The 21,070-nt window shown below is 37.2% G+C and overlaps 1 protein-coding gene across 6 annotated transcripts; it reads left to right on the forward strand.

The window, feature by feature from the left end:
* Positions 1-106: 106 nt before the first annotated feature.
* st6galnac5b (ST6 (alpha-N-acetyl-neuraminyl-2,3-beta-galactosyl-1,3)-N-acetylgalactosaminide alpha-2,6-sialyltransferase 5b) lies at positions 107-20,732 on the forward strand. Of its 6 annotated transcripts, none has more exons than XM_056772372.1 (5): positions 107-387; positions 12,924-13,097; positions 17,442-17,851; positions 19,416-19,550; positions 19,981-20,732. In XM_056772372.1, the coding sequence occupies exons 2-5, from the start codon at positions 13,035-13,037 to the stop codon at positions 20,201-20,203; spliced, it is 831 nt and encodes a 276-aa protein (XP_056628350.1). In that variant the 5' UTR covers positions 107-387; positions 12,924-13,034; the 3' UTR covers positions 20,204-20,732. The 6 variants fall into 6 exon arrangements, with proteins under 6 accessions (XP_056628350.1, XP_056628353.1, XP_056628348.1 ...); XM_056772370.1 differs by lacking the exon at positions 107-387 and adding an exon at positions 11,749-11,861; XM_056772371.1 differs by lacking the exon at positions 107-387 and adding an exon at positions 11,749-11,861 and having other exon boundaries at positions 19,443-19,550.
* Positions 20,733-21,070: the final 338 nt, after the last annotated feature.

Genomic DNA, 21,070 nt, shown 5'->3' on the forward strand with positions numbered 1-21,070 from the left:
GGTGGGCGTCTGCGTCACCCTCCCATCTGCTTCTTATCTCGCTCGCGGCTTTTTATCACTTCACTTGCCTCATCTCCTCATTCTCGCTTTCTCGTCAGGTTCCGTCCACCCACTTTTCGCCCTCCCTGGTCTCGTTTCTGTCTCGCAAAGAAAGCAGCGCTGGCGTCTCGCAGCTCAGATGGGCAGCTTCCACAGACACGTCAAACACAAGGAGACAACAGCATGATGACCACCTGCTCAAAGCCTCGTGCCCACAAGCAGACTGAAAGTGGTGCTTGTGCATCTCTGACATGTGAAACGGCACAGGAGCTGCTTAACATCTGTTCCCAGGGGGATCTACAGCCTGATGTTTTAGTAACATGCTCATGAGGTACATCTTTGACAGAGGTATGCTTTGACAGCACAAAAACAAGACACATGATATCTGTGCCAGTACAATGATCATACTGGCATGTCAGATGTGATGTATGCCCAGGTGGCTTGGTTTTCTTGAATGTTTTTTGAAGGATCTGGCTGCAATTCTTTGTTCACTGAAAGATGATGTAAGAGCTCATTAGTGCTCGAGATGCTGATGATGTCATCTTTACATTGAGCTAAGGAAACGGCATATACTCTAACATGAAACTTATGATTATTTTAAATTAATCTGTTGCTTATATTTTTATTTTTAATTGGATAAGCCAAATTAATCTAATATAAACAAATACTAGGAAACAGGCTTGTTCCATTAGAAAATGTTATTTCTTGACTGACTAAACTTCTGACCACAAAAGCAGGAAATGTTTTTATTCTATATATTTTCAATTCAAATACATATGAAATGATATAATATATTGAAAGTTAATCTTTAGACCACTTTGCAAGATGTAAACACTGGTCCAGAAGCACTTCCGGTTTATTTTTTCTTTTATTGTTAAATGTTACATACATAATTACATCTTAAATATATTGATTAAAGCAACACCAGGGACCTTTTTCGACCTCAAAATAATCTCTCTAAAATTATATTTTTTATTTATAAAAATATATATTTTTACTGCCAATGCTAACTAAGCAGCCCTCTATCGGCAAAAGTCACATTTGTAACTTTGGTGTACGGGTAGGTTCACAAGCCCCACCCATCACCTGCTTTACAGCATACATCACATTTTAATCGTAGCCTGTGTAAAGTTAGCCAACAGCTTACAATAAGACGAAACGACCTGGTTCAACGCAAGTCTCCAAACCATAACAAAGCCAGCAAAAAAAACAAAGAGGAAAAGAGAGGGAGTGATCGGATACAAGGCCGAACAAGAATCAATATCTGACGGACTTACACTCGTTGTCGCAATCTGAAAGAGGCAACGGGTTGCAAAACAGAAGGAGACCTAGCCTTCCTGCTACTGGATTTGAATGTCTTATATGTACATTTTTCTTACCATCCTGTACTTTTGAGCTAAGTAGTTATAAGGATGTTTATTGGCGCACCAACATTACTGGTTCACAATTTATAACCGTAAGGTAGAGAAGAGATAATATAATGTTGCCGGTTCTCAATAGCTTACGTAGCATGTTCGAGCCTCATAAATGATGACTACCAAACTACAATAAATGTGTTATGGTAAAAAGTTGCTGATTCCTTAGTTCATGCAAGTAGACTTATGGTATCGGTATATATAGTTACTATGCTAGCCACAATTCCCATAGCGAGTTGAGTGTAAGTTAGTGATTGCAATTATTACACAAAGCACAATGCCTGGTCGCGAATTTTTTTTCTGAAAATATAACTCCAAAAAATTATTTTCGTTGGTTACTAAACACATTCACGTCCATGCGTTGTGTTTTGGGTGACTGCAAATGTGCTAGCATGCTTTGCGCTAACGGCTAACAACCAGCTGCTACCTCAGAATTAAGTTTGAGCTATTAGTATAGCCCAGTAGTATATCCCGCAGGAGCCAAAATAGTGCTTTAGTAAATGCTCAGTTTATGAAGTGACATGATACAAGAGGGATTCCTGCTTAGTCAATAAATTCACGTGTATAGCTTTTACAGAGACTGTATTTATGACATTGATAACAGACAATTGCACTTATCAACATGGCGGAACCATAAGCAAAAGTCATCTAGCGTTGCTTTAACATACCGATTCAGTTTTAAATGTCCTGTTGGTAGTATTTTGTCCAAACGTGTGTGTAGTGTTAAAAAAAAGAAACAGGAAATTCTTATGGACAAGCATTGAACCAGCGTTGTTTATATCATCCGCAGGGGTCTATAGGAAAATATACTTTCTTTGCAGGGCAGGCTAGGACATACAAGGGGATAGGATTGAAGAAATAAAAATAGACATGGGGACAGAAAGAGAGAGACCAGCATTGATAAGACACTGTAGCCATGTGCATATGGGCAAAATGGTCAGGACATTTGCAAAATGCCCTCAAGGAATTATGGAAAAAACAACGTCAGCATTGCAGTAGCAGCGTCAGCATTTATTCTCATCAATCTGAGCATTCCGAGTTTACTTTGTACCCCTTCCCCATACTCAATGATAGCTGTCACTACGAGAAATGGGTACAGCAAATTTTAGAGAAAGAATTCTCTTGTAATCATCCGAAGAAGGCCATTGTTCTAATTAGTAATTATAATTTTTTATGCTTATAAATACAATTCACAAACGAATCCAATCACAGAAAAATAACAAGTATAAAGCAGAGCCACTTGTTTTTAATAATACAGCACAAGCTTGTCTTTCCAATCCATAAGTGAATCAGCAGGTCCACATCCTATTCCCATTTCTCCATCCTGTTTATCATCTGTCTGACATTAAAGAGAATGAGAGGTTTGTCAGTCTGTGAGTCTTAATCACATCATTTGAAACACAGCCAACTAACAGCTTGTGTCAATTTGTCCCTGGTGAACTAAATGATCATTCACAGGCACAAACTGCCTCTTCATAGTCACTCATCTGGGCATCACAGTTCATGTCTTAAAACAAAGTCTCATTGCTAGATGCCTTTTTAGCATTAATTTAGACTAAAATAAATATGCATTGGAAACACTGTCACTTTATATTGCATCAATTCAGCCAGTAATAAGATGTCCAGTGCATCTGCATACAGAGACTGACTTGTTTTCCTTTTTAAGTTTGTAGAAAAAACACTCCCTCAACACGTTTTTTTCTGTCGTGTCATAAAAAGTTGTACAGACATTGTTTTCCCTCATGTTTTATTAAAATCTTCCAACACAACATGTCCCGCTGAGTTCCAAACAAAAGCACTTTACAGTCAGATCCTCTCAGTGGAGTCACATTTCCCCAAACTGACAAGAGATTTATTCCGTTTTGCGTCTCTTGAGATGAACGTATTACAATGTGCTGGCATAGAATGAAACTATTCTTCCTTTAGAAAAACAAGCTAAATATGTCAGAACGGGTTTGGCTTAAGATGGATGTAAACACGGTGTTTCCGTCCCTGAACTGTTCAGTGATTTCTATTGAACTCTCATCTCCCTCTCTAGCCATACATCACTGTGGTCTCTCTCTCCCGGCCTTCCACCAAGCTTGTTGATTTCGTCTAACACACACACATGAGTTCACACACTGAGAGCAGTGTTTTGCAGGCCGTGTTGTTTAACACAAGCCTCTTTCACTGCGTGTCCATAAGGAACAGGGTGTGCAGGCAAGCAGGTGTGGACAGCGTGGGATTGGTCTAATGGAAACCCTGTGTGGCTACTTTTTCCTCTTACCAGGACGTGAAGTTCCCACCCTGTGAGATGAAGTCACAGAAAAGAGGGATTGGACATAAAACACTGCATCGCAATTGTGACCCCAAATGAAATGACTGAAAGTAACTTACTACCATAGAAAGAAAATTGCTTTGTAAATATCTTTATTCTGTTGAACACAAACACCTTTTTTTCGAAGAATGTAGGAAAGAAAATAGTTCTGGGGAACTTTTGACTACCATTGTGATTTTTCATACTATGGTAATCAATGGTGGCCTTGAAGTATTTGATTAAGAGCATTATCATAAATATCTTCATCAGAACAAGATATCTTTACAGCTTTGAAAAAAACTAGAGGGGGAATAAATGATGACAGATTTTTGGGGGTGAACTGTCCCTTTAAGGAGGCTGTTATAGTGAAATTACAAACTTCTGTTCAAGCTGCAATCCCAAAAAAAAACTTCAGATATTTAAAAAAAATTTGCGTTGAAACCTGTCTCCTTAGCTTATCCCAATTTCACGACATTAAAATTATATTATTAATTCATTATTTGAGCCGTCTGTTAGGATTTTGCAGGTAAAGAGAGTTTGACCTTGACCATGTTAAGATAATTATTTTATGTTTCCGTATTCTTTGATATCCAGTTGTGTGGACATGATCAGCTCAGAACACAGTGACTGACTCTAGACCGCAAGACAGATATGAGAACAGACTGGGACAGATGGACAGGCGAAGTAAAGAGAGACAGAGCAGATTGGTAGGGCGGCATATTTTCACATACCTTACATTTGTGTTTTGGGTGACTCAAGCCATAGATGTTAAAAAGCTGTCTATACTCAAGTTAGGACACGTGATCTAAATCACTTCACCTTACTTTTAAGAGCTTGCGGGGTACGAATTCATTTGACGTTAAAGTCTGAACTGAGGTGAAGTTTTCTATTTGGTATCATCTTACATTCACTGCATTACTTGAAATGCATTCGCTGTAGAAAAATGCAAACATTAATTTGGATGTGTAAAGTTTGACAGTAAATCTGATTTACATATGCTTCTGTAGTAAACAAAGTCTAATGATAATCATGTTGGGAATGCAAACCTACTAAAGTATAATGTAAAAAGAAACCGGAAGTTGACTTAGACTAAATCAATTGCTTCATTACCATTATATACCAGTGGAAATCGTCGTGGTTACGTCTGTAACCTCAGTTCCCTGATTGAGGGAACGAGACGTTGTGTCGAGAACGACAGATGGGGGTTCGCCCTTGAGAACCAATCAACTCTGACTATTATAAAAAAGGCCAATGAAATTTGGCGAATGAAATTTGCATGCTGTAAAACATTATTTAATGTATATAAATAGCCTTATATAAATTAATAACCCATTTGAAATTGAACCAGTCTTGTTCAGCTAAAAAACATGTTTTTAATACCCAGGAAATGCACATGCTCATAAAAACACTTTGTTGGTACATGTCATTTAATTCAGTATTATCTGTGGCCTTGATCTCACTGAATTTCAACAGAAAGTATAAGCGCAAAAAAAGCTTGCTTTAAAACCATCCCTATGCGACAGAATAAAACTGCTTGCGTTTTCAAGGACAACAGCTATATCCTTGGGCACCAGACATTGTCAACGTTAGTGTGAACATGTCTTCAAGATGTGATTTGCTCTTTTCCAATTTACCACCATTTTTGTGTTTATAACAAGACTTTTATACAGGACCAGTGATGGTGTCTATTAACCAAACTTACACAACTTTCTTAGGTCACAGGAAAATAAGATGATACCAAAGATGATACTTTTATCCCGTAGTCTGGCATTTGTGTATAATTCATCATTGTTAACGCCCCACATGCACAGTAGACAGCTCATTCTGAACTGAAAAGCAGACTATGGCACGTTGGGCAAAGTCACACAAAGAAAGAGACTGCTTGGTACTGAAGAAAAGAAGAGATAAAAGAACTTTCTTTGTTAAACTCTGAAGAGATGAAGGAATAATATCGTGACCCACATAAATGCAATGCAATGACTCTCCTCTCTATTAGCCATATAATTCAATGCATTATTCCATTTTTAATGTACCTCTGTAGCAGGAATATATTATGCATTTGGGAAGATGGTGCTGTTGCGAAACTCTATTAAGTGTTGTCATTTCAAACATGTATGAATTTCTTTCTTCGGCAGAACACTAAAGTAGACATTTTGAAGAATGTTGTTAACTGGCCCCTATTCACTTACATTGGTTTTGTACACATACAATAGAAGTGAATGGGGTCTAGTGCTGTTTGGTTACAAACTTAACCAAAATAACTTAGTTTGTGTTCTACATAAGAAATTAAAGTCATAAAGGTTTGAAATGACAAGATGGTGCGTAAATATTGACAGAATTTTCATTTTTGGGTTAACTATGAATTTATTGTAAAACGTCCTTCCATATCCAAAGGGAGGCTTTCACTGTCTGTATGCTTTTAAATGTATCTCTCTGGTACAGAACTGTCTACCTTCCTGCCCTTCACCATCAAAATCATTCTGTTGAAACTAAACACCACCTCAAAGCTAAAACACACACATACATGCACAAATACATACACACACCAATGTAAAACAAGAACATTGAATTTCATTAATGGAGAGTTATGCACTGCAACGTTTAATTCCAACCCTGCACATGTCTACATGTAGAGGTAATGTAATTTGGACTCAAACAATATCTGAACTGCAAAAAGTTTTCATGGTATAGAGTATATGTCGAACGTCCCAGGACTAAACCAGAAAACAGGTCTTGTTGCATCTGCAATTGTAATATTGAAATGTACGTATATAATCAGCCCTACTAGAATTACAGAACAATAAATCATCTTATTGTGTAAAGAAAAGAAAACCTTTATTAGAAGCATGAGCAGTAATGTATTAAACAGTCACACGATAGCTTTCCCTTCGATAAAACCTTCGATTTGTCGCCAGATGGCACCTAGATATGCTAAAAATAATTCCTGCTAAACCCACGCAAGTTACCTTGAACAACCATATGCTTCCACATCATATCTGATTGCTTCTTTCCACAATTAAAGAAGCTTTCCATTGACAATCTCAAGACTCTGAAAACGGTTGCGATTGACAGGTGGCTCCTGGGAACTCAACAATAGAAGAAGCAAAGGCCAAAGAGCACGACCCTTCCGAGTGAGACAGACAAACAGCTGCTCCCTGCACTATTTACGTGACAAAGAAAATCACTTTATACCAAACCCAAACAGCACAGCCATGGTGAACGTCAAGGCTGTGAAAATCTGAGTTTCAGATGCGCCATAGCAAAATATAAAAACACCAACTCTATTCAAATGCTGAATGGTTTTGGGTGCGTAGGAGTAGCAGAAGCATCCCTTTGGCATAGTGATGTGTGATATAATTAGACAGATTGCATCTGAAAAATATTTAGTGCAGTAGTGTTAAATGGCTAAGTGGGCTGTGAGTGAGCTCATGGAGGGGGGTGAAGGATTGGTAAAGGTCTCAGATGAGTGTGGTGGAATGTGAAGGAAATCTGTTGCATTGCTATCTGTCGACGGACGACACAATGTTCTCGACAATCAAGTCCAGACTGATTTCTGATTTCTTTATCGTTTCTACAATATCTAAAAAGAAAAAAAAGCATGCTTAGATTAACTAAACCCGTCTCTGTACACTAGTAGGCTTTGTGAAACATGTTTTTATAGCTCTTATGCTTTTTGTTGTCCTAATGTTTGACCCAATTGCTTCCATTGGTCACCAAACTTGTAAGTCGCTTTGGATAAAAGCGTCTGCTAAATGACTAAATGTGATTATATGCATTATTCCAACAATCCTTTTCTCTGCTTTAACTTCAGTGACGTGTAGCTTTGCAATGTTTAGACAATAAGCTAAAGTAGCAGAGTTGTGTAACCCTAAGGAAAACGTATAATTGTTTTACAACAAATATGGTTTAACTGTGGTAACGGTTGTAAAACCATGGTTATTTTAAGGAAAGTTATTTCCAGGTAGGCTGGTTGTATACTGTCACTGTACCGTTATACGAGGACTTAACAGCACAAAAGACACAAAGCCCTCTCCAGATGGAAAAGCTTGCGCAGCAAACATCTTTGTTGTATACGATTATTTACGATGTGTGCTCCTCTTAGACCGTTCCTTGATATGTTATCTTAGATGACAATGAAACACAGCCTTCTAGATGTGGAAAAAAAGCACACAGACTCGATTCACGCAGTTTTGCAACAAAGTAACAGAGACGGGTAGGGATTTAAAAAAAACTGATCGTGGAGCCGCATTGAGGTTCAGTATCGCCAGCTGGTGTGCCTCAAAAATACTAACTGTGTCAGAAAGCCTCTACAAAAACAAATGATGTTGACATGAAATAATGCAACCGCGGTTTCCTTTGTCTGACCGCAAAACTTAATCTAACGCAATCACCAGTTTGCTTACCGTAGTATGAAGGGGTCGCACTTTTCTTCGCCATTGCACCTCCGACGAGCGGTTCTCGCGTGTGTTTTGTTTATGTGGTTGCATATGAAGCTGCAGACGTCAATAGCGTCTCTCTGACTGTCCGCATATAGAAGAGAGTACGGATTTGCTGGGCCACGCAATCTGTGTTTACAGCGCCATCAGCAGTGTGATTCTGCAAGGCGGTCCGTCGTGCGAGTGACGTTTCAAGTAACCAATCGCTGACAGCCGTTTGTGCCTATTAGCCAATCCAGCTGCTGGAGGCTGGGCTTGTCGAAGAACGTAATCATACAATCGCGCATGGGAAGAAGACTTGTAAAAACAATGTGACAATGTTTTGAAGTGATCTTTGAAGTAACCTGTAAGTATAGTATATCAGTGAGATATTTAGTTTAGATTGTCAACCCTAACTTAATGTTTTTAAATTATGCGGGAAGTTCTTTTCAACTACAGAAACTTACCATTATATAGCGTTTAAAGATTCGCGAAATTGAAGCAAACGCCAGTATTGACATCATTTTGATGGTTACTGACTCCAACTACTGACAATAAAATAAAGTCTCTTTTATAAACGGGCATGAGTTATCCCGCTTTCTCGGGGTTGATACCTCATATTCTGAAAATCCCTAATTTCAGGGTTAACAGTTTTCACTAAATCTCCTTTCTGAATTTTAGTTTACTAAATAAATCACGTTTATGTGTTTGGAATGATTGAGTGATTAACACTAAATAAATCGCGTAAATAGTATTCAATCATATCTTTGGTCTCCTAATGTACCATCCCTTTTAACCACAGTAACTAGTTTGACTATTGTATTTGTAGTAATACCACAGTGACCAAGAATTTACCATTGATACAAATATTTTTGTGTTATGATCAAGCTAAATTTCATGTAGACACGTTTTTACAAGTCACCACGTGATGGCAGTAATGTGTTGAGAGAGATGCCACACTGAATTTTCACACTTGCACAATAAGCTGTATATCTACTCACCTTTTGGAGGAACATTTCATTGTAATTCCACCTACTTGGATTTTCAAATTAGTTATAAATGTTTCATAATGATTAGACAATGTATGCACCTATATTTTGTCAAGAAGCAAATCGATAGTGTAAATTAGCTTATAGCTGGACCCTGGAGAACCCCCAAAAGGGGTGGGAACTTCAAAACTGGGCGTGGCTTCCTCCTATTGAAAGATAGACACCATCTAATCCTTTGTACAATATAATTTCAGTGGTAGTACCAGTAATGTTTCTTTTCTGTGTTCGTATGAGTGTTGTGTTATCTCGTGTTTTTTCATATTTTTATACACATTTTACGGTTTTGGGCATCTAAGGACTGAATTTACTATTTATGGTGGTTTTAGTCACAGATTCCTAATTTTGTATGCATTTATATGTATGTTCAGGACAGTATAGACGTAGATGCTTTTAGACATATTCTTTACCAAACATAATATGAATTAGGTTCTTATTAAAGATGTTCTAAAGATGCACTTTCTTTCATATTCTTTAAAAGAATTATGCAGAAACCCACAGGCTAAACGGCAAACTCTAACAATAGATGGCCGACTGATAGCTGTAGTGCTGTTGTGCTGGAATAAATGGGCTGAAGGTGCTTGTGATATCAGTGGTGCTGCAGGCACGTGCTGCTGGCAGATGACATCCGGACCCTAAATTAGATTCATTATCTAAGAGGCAATACAATAGCTGAACTGCAGACTGAAGCCATACAACATGACAGGCAAAACTCATTCAAATGCAAGTTTTGTTTATTTTGGAACATGAAGCCCTGGAGAGTATTAGTATCAGATATCTGAATTAGTTTGAATAATAAACTAAAAGACAAAACTAATGCAGGTGTGGAATAACACGAGGGTGAGGAAAAGAAAGAACTATCATTTAAAATATTTTAAGCAACAGCATTTTGAAATAAAAAATAGCTTTCTCGTGCCAGCACATGGCATTGATATTTACCTGGAGTTTGACTTTAGGTTCGATTTTAACGCAAAGCTATCAACTTTGTTAAGCAGCAGCCCTTGAAGTGGAACTACATATGAGTCTGATAAATGGCTTCTCTAATTCCATAATCAGTTTTCTCATAAAGTAATTTAGTAATGGCCCATCTGGAATGTCTGTTTTGTTCAATCTGTATGCCTAAAAGGAACAGAGAGCACCACTGAAATTTGAGGTAAACATTTTTTTTTCAGAAGCTGTCGACTGCCCATAAGGAAGTAAATAATCTAGATATGGTCCATTTGTGCTGTTGCTCTGTTCTCTGTGATGCCCTTAGATGAAGAGTTTTAGGTTTTCTCTACTCTTGAGACAGGAAAGTTTCCTACTTGAGACACCTGCAATGAATACATTGTCATTCACAAAGTGTGTCCCCTGGTACTCTTTCTGACCACCACTGCTTCATGGAAAGACAGCTCATCTGTTCAAGGTGCCATGCAAAAGGCCAAAATCTTGTTGGGTCTTGGTTGACTCGACATGCTTCAGTGTCTTAAAATAGATTTTGCATGAATATTGGTGGAGACATTGTTGGAAAAATTCTGGTGACTTAAAGTGTGCAGGTAGGTTCAAATCACTTCGAGGGGAAATATCAACACTGTACACGTGCAAGAAAACATTTAATGAGCAAGTCAATGTTATTTATCAAGAGTGATAGTTGACCCAAAAAGAAAGCTTCCGTCATCATTTACTCACCCTCTTGTCATTATAAAACCTTTATGACTTTCTTCCTTCCGCGGAAAACAAAAGAAGATATTTTGAAGAAAATTGGTCACTTGCATTGATTTTTTGTCCATACTATAGAAATGAATGGTGGCCAGTGGTATTCGGCTACCAGCCGAAATTATATGTATCGATTTATTGCGTCAGTAACTGTCTATATAATAAATGACTGATGGATTATGATGGTTTCTTAAGTGGCATCTCCCAGCAGAGCGAAGGGAACTGAATTTGAGCTTGATGTATTGCAGACCAGTATTCCTCATCAATTAATGTACTGTAATAAATTGCTGAGGCAGCGTTCAAAAGCACATGCACCAGAAACAAAGATCCCCAGATTATACTGCCTGCTGTGTCTGTGCGTACCGTTTATGAAAATCACATATCTTGCCATTTTATAACCCTTCATTTCTTTATCTTAATAGATTGTGATAGAGTTCAAATAGAGAATCGAATTGAAAATTGTGACTATGTAAAGGAAAGCAACTGTGCAATATGCAACTGATTTTATCAATAGGGCAGGATAAAATGCAGCAAAAAAATATGTTAAGAGAAAAATCATATCCCCACACATGAAGTACTAGCCTATATCTCACTTTGCCTACAGAACATACAACTATAAACATAATATATAACTATATTAAAATGCTTTTGCCCGTTATAAGAAGTGCTATAAAATGTTTCTGAGTTCAGCTTGACTGTAACGAAAACAATAACTGCACTGAAACCCTTCGAAACGGATTGTTGTATGGATTGAGGGTTAACAATCGTCGTTCTTTAAGACCACGCGTGCGCTCGGCAGTCTGTGTGACTAAATTAGATTGAGCAGTTCAGTTCCAGTAGTGCGCGTAGCAGAGACGCGCTGGACGACGGATGCGCGCCGCCACGACACCTGCGCTGTCCATCCACGAGCTGACTGGAAACGAATGACACACTTCTCAGTATGAAGGCGCCAACGGTATCGCATTTAAATCCTCTTTTACTTATTATATGTTTTTTAATCAGCGTTAAAGTAAAAGCTTGTATTCAGTAATAAGTTCCTATAGCTGTAAGTTAAAATGTTTGCGTGATATTTTGGCGTTGCCTAAATAAAACCCATAGCATGTTAAAACTGCATGGGTGAGTTCAGTTGCACTGTTTACAAGAACAATAACCCATTTGTAAGTAGTAAGTACAATTTTTTTGAGTAGTCTTCGTAAATTAATGGGTTAACCGATTATTGAGACGCTCATATTGCCAAATGCACATTTATTAACTTGCTTGCAAAGAAGCCTAATAACCAGAATGAAACGAAAGCTTTTTTGAATGATAAATATCAATTGTTATAATGAAAATAAATGGTTTTACAGTAGGCTATCTTCATTTTAACCATCGTATTTGAATACATATAGCTAACGTTACATCTGTTTGATAATCAGTGTTGGGTAAGATACTCTGAAAAGTAATTAATTACTAGTTACTCATTACATATTCAATAGTGTAATTAGATTACTGTCCAAATTACTCTGTCCAAAAAGTATTTAGTTACTCATTACTAATTACTTTCTATATCCTACATCAACCTTGATTAGTTAAGTGATTCAAGAATATACATGAAACGGCTTAATTCATTCAAATAAATAATATTATTAACTGACCAAAGTATTACAAATGTGAGAATTATACATTAAAGCACAGATTTTAAAGTAAGACTTTCAATTTTGATGTCAATGACACTATTGCACACGCATATATTTCACAAAGTATCTAGTTTAATTAAATCAAAAGTAACTCTAATTAAATTACAGAAAACATATGAGTAATCCCTTACTTTACTTTTTCAAGTAATTACTTAGTAACTAGTTACACCCAACACTGTTGATAATATGCAACGTGATGGGGTTAAACCATGGTTATGTTGCAAACGTATCTCATTTGAAGTCTTCTTTTCAGCCTAACTGTCAGCATTTTAATAGCTTTAATTTTAAACCATTGAAGTTGTGTCCAAGGATCTTTTGACAGTATTTTGATCTCGTTTCAGCGTCAAAGGATCGTATGGTTTGTTGTTGGTGGTGTGTGTTTGAGCTTATTGCTCCTGTACAATAGCACTACCAACACCCCAGAATATCAGAATAATTCAAATGGACGTCAGATGGGAGATATAGGACAGCACACATCCTCCTTAGAAGGTTACAGCAGTCTCATTGATCGTAAGGTGAGATATTTTTCGCTGAATAAACTGCAATTCAGCATTTTCTTAATCCAATCCAACTTTGTTTGTTAACCGCTTTAAAACAACCAAAGCTGACCAAAGTGCTGTACAGATAATAAATAAGACATCATAATAAAAGACATAACAGCTCATACGAGGTGCACAATTACATATATAATACAACAATACAATTTAAATGACAAAAAAGTAAAATAATAACAAACAAACAATCAAAATAAATTATTTACTGGAGTACATAAAGCCAAGAGATGGAAGAGATGGGTTTTAAGACGGGATTCAAAAACAGACAAAGAAGTGGCCTGTTTAAGGTGTAGTGGCAGGCAAGTTGCTTAAGACTTATATAATGTGACAACATAACAAGATTGTATATGATCAACATTTCTTTAAACATCCTTGTTTCAGTAAGCATAGTCCGTAGTGTCTCCTTCGATTTTTATCAAACTGTCTGATGCAGTTTTCCCATCATAATCAACAACTATTTTCTGATTATTTTATTGGTTGTGCCTTTATTTGATTAGTGCATGATATTGACGAGACTTTTTCTGTTATATGTTTCGGTTTTGTTCTTCTCTGTGTCGCATCCACAGTTTTTGAGGATAAATCAGGTGCAGTCTCACACTTAAATCACAAGAATCTGTGATGCTATAATCTATTTCGTACACGATCAGATAAAGTGAAAAGCTGTGAGAAGGTGTTGTCAGGTTTTGCCTTCATCCTGACATGCTGTGATCAACAGAACTATCAGGGATGTAAATCTGCCTCTCTCCTGTCACAATCTATGGCTTTCAATTTAACTGCAGAAACGTAGTTGTTTCTTTTCTGAAATGTGTTGAAAATGTAGTTTTATATACCTTAGTGTGTCTGTGATAGCTCACACATTACCTAACATCACCACAACTCCATTGATAGTGAACATGGATGATGTGTTTTGGTTGTTAAAGGGAAAATTTCTAATTCTGTCAGCTCTACATGACATCATTTCCCGTTTAGAGATTTTTCACTGCTAATGTCATTATAATGAAAGTGGATGGGTACAAGAGCTTTTAAACTACAAAAACCATAAAAGCTTCAGGAAATTAGGTTATATGACATACAAGATTTTTGAAGCCTGGTGATATCCAACTACGAGATATGGCTTGTAGATCTTATAGATCTAAACGTTGAGTCCAGTTTCACTATCTCCCTTCGTCATGAACAAATTAAACCTGGAAATATCAACCTTGTTGTGAGTCAATCCTTTAACCCAACCACTAGGGAGATATAGAGGTATAGGGAAGAACAGCACGCAGGAGACGAAGTGAGGTTAAATAAACAGAAAAATTATTTATTGAAAATCTCAGTTGTATGATAATGCTCAAACTTCGTCTGACTACAAACTGATTCAATATGTGTTTTTACCATTCAAGATTACAGTGTCAAAACATTGTCTCATGTCATTATTCTGAACCTTGAGATGGAGACCAATGGATAATCAGATCAGCATAAATCACAATACAACTCCCAACAAGATTTAACAACATGAAAGTAAGGACCAAATAATTTGGATAGAAGTGAATTATAAAAAAATGAATGAATACATATGATGAATATTGTAATAAATTAGATAAATGCAATAGAATAATAAAATGAAACAAGTGTATGTTTCTATCCAGATCTATCACTGGTCAAACAGTACTTTTTTGTAGAAAAATGCAATGAGCAGAAAATCTATATTTACTTAAAATCCTACAGTGGTCACCATTCACTTTCATGGTATGAACGAGTACATTTTGCTATATATAAAAAGATATACTGAGCCTTTTTATAAATGTATCCTTATTATTTAAGTGCAGAATTTATTCCTCTCTCAACCTCCTCATTGACAGACGTTGCCCTCAAGTCTACTAGGTCTCATTAGACCAAGAGCACTCTTATCCAAGCTAATAACAGCTCTGGGATTTTAGTACAGATTTGACAGATGCACTGTGGAAGTAATTTTGTTACAGTCAGACATGGAAGATTTTTTTTCAATTAGTGGAAATGAACCGCATTTGCAGAAGATGAATGTTGCTAAATGACTGTGACCTTAATCAAAAACATTAAAATCAGGTTTATGAGTGTCATTGGAAGAAAATCCTTTTCCCATATTTTTATTTCCTCCTTAAAGTAGCAGGAGATCGCAATCTATCTGTCTGATGTGAAAAGCTGATTCCTTTGACAGTTTGACACATTTTTTGACGGTTCAGAAGTGCTTAAGAAGTAATTGTGAGATATCTTTAAATACAGCTAATACACTGAGTCACCTTGAAATGTCAGTCGGTAATGGGATGTTAAAGTCAGGCATACATAAAAAATCATTAACATATAAGTTAAATAAGTATTTAGAGGATCATCTTAAGTTGTAACAATATGTATTTTTTGCCATTCAATACACCCAATCATGTTGCAACATTGTAAGTCTTTGTTTTGAATACATTAGTGCAAACCCCAGGAAAGGTCAGATTCTTTTTCACATTATGTTGCAGTCTTAATTTTAGATGTGGTTAGCTAATGGCATTTTTTTAAACACAGTGTGACCTCGAAAGCCCTCACATACTCATTCAAAGGTTAAAAACGTTTATACCATAAGCATAGGTTTAAAAAATGAATGGTCTGAATCATATTTCTGTGTTTCTCTAGGTCAGATGTGGTTCTATTTCAGGATATGATCATTCATTTTGAAGAGAGAAAAAAGATAGATCGCTATTAGAGACAGGTGATATCTTTAGAATGAGTGTGATGATAAGAGAATTATAAATGTGGATGGTTATTTACTGATCAGTGTACACCCCATCAGGCAATTATCTCCATTGAAACGACCCTGTTTATAACAGCAGCCCAAATCCAATTTAGCTTTTATTTGAAGGAGTGATACCTGCAGTAAACTATTGTCTAGGATTAGATTCATAGGAATTATAGAAGAAGATCAAACAAAAACTTACACGTTGGACCCTTTAAGCTGTCATGTGTACAGCTGACCTAGCATAGTAAATATTTCAAAACAACCTTTATTTTTCTCTTTGCATTAAGACTTAGTTGATCATAAGATTCTTCATAAGATAGATAAATGTTAAACTTAGGAGTAATATTAGATATCCAAATTCTTAAAGTGAGTTTATATTCATGTGGGTTTAGCTTTTTGCGGTATAAAATGCTTTGCCTTGAAGGGGTCATTTCATGAAAACTTTTTCCATGTTTAAATACTAAACTCGGGTCTCTTGTGCATCTGCCAACTCAGAAAACGTGACAAAAGACAAAGTTTTTTTATGTGAGCCTAGCTCTGCAAGCCTTTGAAAAAGCGAGCGCTTCAGAAATCGCTCTCTCTTAGCGACGTAAAAAGTCGTTCTTGTTATAATATTTCCGCTCCTTGTTCCAAATGTGTCCACCCATTGCGCCGAAAATTTACAAACTGTTGTGTTGTTGGCTGCACAGAACAATGTTCCCAGACTCAGGGGAGACAAGAGAGCGATGGATTTATTTAGTTTTCAGTGGAAATCATCCACACCAAACGAGGCAAAGCTATAAATAAAGACATTGTATGTACTTTTTGTATTTTTTAAGTAAGACCCCAAGGACCTTTATCTAAAAGTAGATAAAATGTCACTATGATACGTTTGTCCGTTCACTATAAGAATGCGATGTCTGTGGCTTGTAAACATGCGATGGGATTGTCCTGCGTAACTTTAATTTGACTTGGAGAAATAGCGATGGGTTTGTCTCGAGTAACTTCACTTCAGAAAACTGTGTGTATGGTTTGTAAACATGCGACGTGGTTCTCTCCCCTAATGCGGTCGTGACCGGACCAACAGGGACCGTAGGGGCTTTGCGAATGGCCCCGGGGGAAACAGGTGTGCTTATCGAAAACAATGTGATTGGTGTTCAAGTTGTTTCTTGTTCGCTTTATGTGACCATACTTTATTGTTTTGTCGCTGGAAGCAGAAGCTCACGGCATGTTTTCTGCTAAAAAGGGGACAGAGACTAGCAGCTACCTTATACTTAAAGAGCCACACAACAAAACAGCGCGTTTCTCCTCACATGCCAAAGTGGGCATGTAGCGCTTGGTATATTAAAAGATCTGTGGTGTTTTTTGAGCTAAAACTTCACAAACACACTCTGGGGACACCAGAGACTTATTTAATATCTAGTGAAACCATTCGAACAACCTCTCCTTTAAAGCTTTTCTAACCTGTTTGTTCCTCATTATGCTGAAACGGCACTAAATGCAATTTGCATGCTTTGCTAAGCATGCTTCATGACATACTGTAATACAAATATAAATAATCAAACATTCATTGTCTTTAATCTCAGCCTCTTAGGATGCATTGCAAATGTTGTGCCTTAGTGACCAGCTCTGGTCACATGACTGGAAGCAATCGAGGTGCGGAGATTGACAACACGGAGTGTGTTATCCGAATGAACGACGCCCCGACACGAGGCTACGAGCACGATGTGGGGCGCCGGACGAGTCTGCGTGTGGTTGCGCATTCCAGCATGCAGCGTGTGCTGCGAAACCGCCTAGAGCTACTCAACTCCAGCCTGGAAACATTCTTTATCTTTTGGGGGCCTGGAAACTACATGCGGGGGGACGGTAAAGGACTGGTGTACAACCACCTGCGGCTGATGAAGCAGAGGATGCCAGAACTACAGGTGTACATCATATCACGAGAACAGATGCTGCATTTCGATGAGCTCTTTAAGAAGGAAACAGGAAAAGATAGGTAAGGTTAATAATTGTGTATTTGTGTAAGTTCATTGAGTTATTCATTTTGAATTGGTCATTTTTATAAACATGAGCTGTGATTGAAAGTTTTTGACAGTATTCGGACACATTGGATACGGCGCCAGACTTCCAGATGTGTTTATTTATATAGAAAATAATATGTTCAAGTAAAGGATTAAAGTATCCAAAGGGAAGTTAGTGTCCAAATAAAAGTGGATGGGTTGTCCTCAAGATAGGAAGGGGTTTAGTGAGGAGTGATGGAGATGAGAGGGTTTGGTCCAGGTAGGGGCGGAGTCCCGGTGACTGCAGGTGCTCCTCTTTTGATCCGTGGAAAGAAAGGGCTGGCATCCTCCTTTAGTGGCTCAGTATCACCCAAAGTCCACAAAGATCTTCAGATATACAATTGTCAATTTGTGTCTGTTTCAGATAACGGTTCACTTTCAAAGTGTACTATTTTGTCATCATTTACTCACCCAGTTGTGTGATTTTCTTTCTTCTGCAAAACACAAAAGAATATATTAAAAAAATGTTGGTCACAGAAAACCGTTGGTCCCCATTGACTTGTATTGTATGGACACAAAACCAATGCAAGTCAATGGGGGCCAACGGTTATCTGTTACAAACAATTTTCATAATATCTTTTTTGTGTTCTACAGAAGAAAGAAAGTCATACAATGTTTAAATGACAAGAGGGCGTGTAAATAATGATAGAATTTTTCTTGAACTTGAACGACTAGGAACCTCTAGAAAGTAAATCTACTGTGAAGGATATTATTAAGGATGCTAACCGCTTCAAAGCTTCTAAGAAGTGTGTAAGACAAGATGTTCTAAGCTGTTTTAAGACAAAAACGAAACAGTTGTTTAGAGGTTGAAATAGCGCTCCAGGAGAGTTTGTTAGCTAATGCTCAGAACACCAGAGCCTGTTTGGTTTTGCTAGCAGACAGGGCACTCTGCTTGGCATCAGTGCCTATTAATGGTTCACACTGATTCGCTCTTCCATTAAACACCTTGGCTGATGCTTCAGCACACAGGCCAGCTGGAGACGACTGCCAGCTAGATCTTACCCAATCAGACACAAACCGCAGAAAAATGCTCTTAAACCCAAGTCTTGATTTTTCCCTCTTGATCTTTTATCTCCTGCTCTTAACCAGTGTCTACCCGCTTTTCTAAACATGTTTCCAAGGATACAGCCTTGTTTTTTCAGCCATATATTCAAGGGATAGTTCTCTCAAAAATGAAAATTCTGCTTTACTCACCCTTAAGTTTTACCTGTCTTACCTGTAAACATTTCTTTGTTCTACTAAACACAAAGAAATATATTTGAAAGAATGTCAGTAACCATCTCATCCCCCATTTACTACCATAATATAACAAATACTATGGGTGTCCATGGGGTATGAGATCAATTACTGACGTTCTTCCAAATATCTAATTTATACAGGTTTAGAACCACCTGAAGGAGAGTAAACGATGACAGAATTTTCATCTTTGAGTGAAGTATCCCCATAACAAATTTGTGAACCATAACATTAGAACATAACAGTTGCATAAATTATCCCCAGGATGCTCTTTCTCTCTTGGATGTTTAGGAGAAGATCTAATTCTTGGCTGAGCACAGGGTGGTTCACCATGGCAATCGCTATGGAGATATGTGATAGGATTAACGTCTATGGCATGATTGGCCCTGATTTCTGCAAGTGAGACTATCTCCTCAATCTTCACCATAACAAGATTTATGAATATGTCTGGATCTTGAATTACAAAATGCCCTTTTTATGATTAAAATGATTTATGATTAAAATAAGTAATTTTATTTGTATGGGGCTTGAAGGGGCTTTCTTTATTTTGCATAACACAAAGGAAGATATTTGAAGAATGTTGGTAACCAAACAGCATTAGACCCCACTGACATTTCTCAAATATCTACTTTTGTGTGACACAGAAAAAGAAAGTCATGTAGGTTTGGAATGACGTGAGTGTGAATAAATGATGTCAGAATTATAATTTCTGTGTGAACTATCCCTTTAAAATAATAATGTTTAACTGTCCAGGATGTTTGCAATATAATGAAATTACGGAAACAAATTTTTAATGTCATCGACCTATTCCTGTGACTGATCCTCACAGGTCCTCCAACTCCAAACCTTCAGTGCCATATCATTACTATGAGCCTGCTGGGCCAGATGAATGCACCATGTACCTCTCCCACGAGCAGGGCCGCCACGGCAGCCACCACCGCTTTATCACAGAGAAACGTGTTTTCGCCAACTGGGCACGGATGTTTAACATTCACTTCTATCAGCCAGACTGGAGACCAGCTGCTCTCCCAGAGAACCACACATTCACCTGAGGTTCATCCTGTTCAGACTCTGGATCAATAAGCATCTAGCAAAAGTTATGTACGACTGTTTGGGATTTGTTTTGTCCCTTTAAGAATAAATGTAGTTAACTTGAAGACCTTGAAGGAAGTTAAAGTTAATGATAATGCTCATTGTTGTTTAAAATGTCAAGGCCTATTTTATATTACTTCTACTAAGCTCCTTTTATTTGGCAAGAACATATTTTTGTAATCAATATTCCAGACACAGTAATACAACAATATAAATCTTAACCAGTTTTTAGTAACAGCTGTATTGATTAGTCATTGTTTAATATTCACAATGGTTCATATTTCAGAAAACCAAGTAACTATTTTAATGAAATCACATTTGCTGTCTGGCTGGGTCACATTGTTGTCCATGCGTAATTTTATTCAGATATGTATATAGCTTCACTTATTTTTGCCACTTAGAGTGTCAAGCGCATGATGTTATGCTGATTTCTTGTAGCAGTAGCATATAAACACAACCATATAAAAACTGGACCGTTTCCAAATGACACTTAAAGGTTTGCATTCATTGGATTTGCGTGCGTGCCTGCGTGTGTGTGTGTGTGTCTTAAACAAAGCTGAATATCTATAAGTACTTTGGAGTACATAATTTGAAGGGATAATGATGTATGTTTATTATTTTAATTACTCAAATTTGCATTGTGTACCATAACAGTATAATTCTGTGAAACTCCCTCTACTGAAATATTGAAATATTGAGTTTTCTACTAGTAAGTTTATTTACTTCACAAATTGCAGCATTTGATCAACTTTCTCTCTTTAAAATATAGATAGATTGTATTGGAGACCATTTTTAAATTCCTTTAATGCAATAATGCAACTTTTCAA

This window comes from Triplophysa dalaica, chromosome 18, assembly GCF_015846415.1.
Source record: "Triplophysa dalaica isolate WHDGS20190420 chromosome 18, ASM1584641v1, whole genome shotgun sequence".
NCBI classification, from domain to species: domain Eukaryota; kingdom Metazoa; phylum Chordata; class Actinopteri; order Cypriniformes; family Nemacheilidae; genus Triplophysa; species Triplophysa dalaica.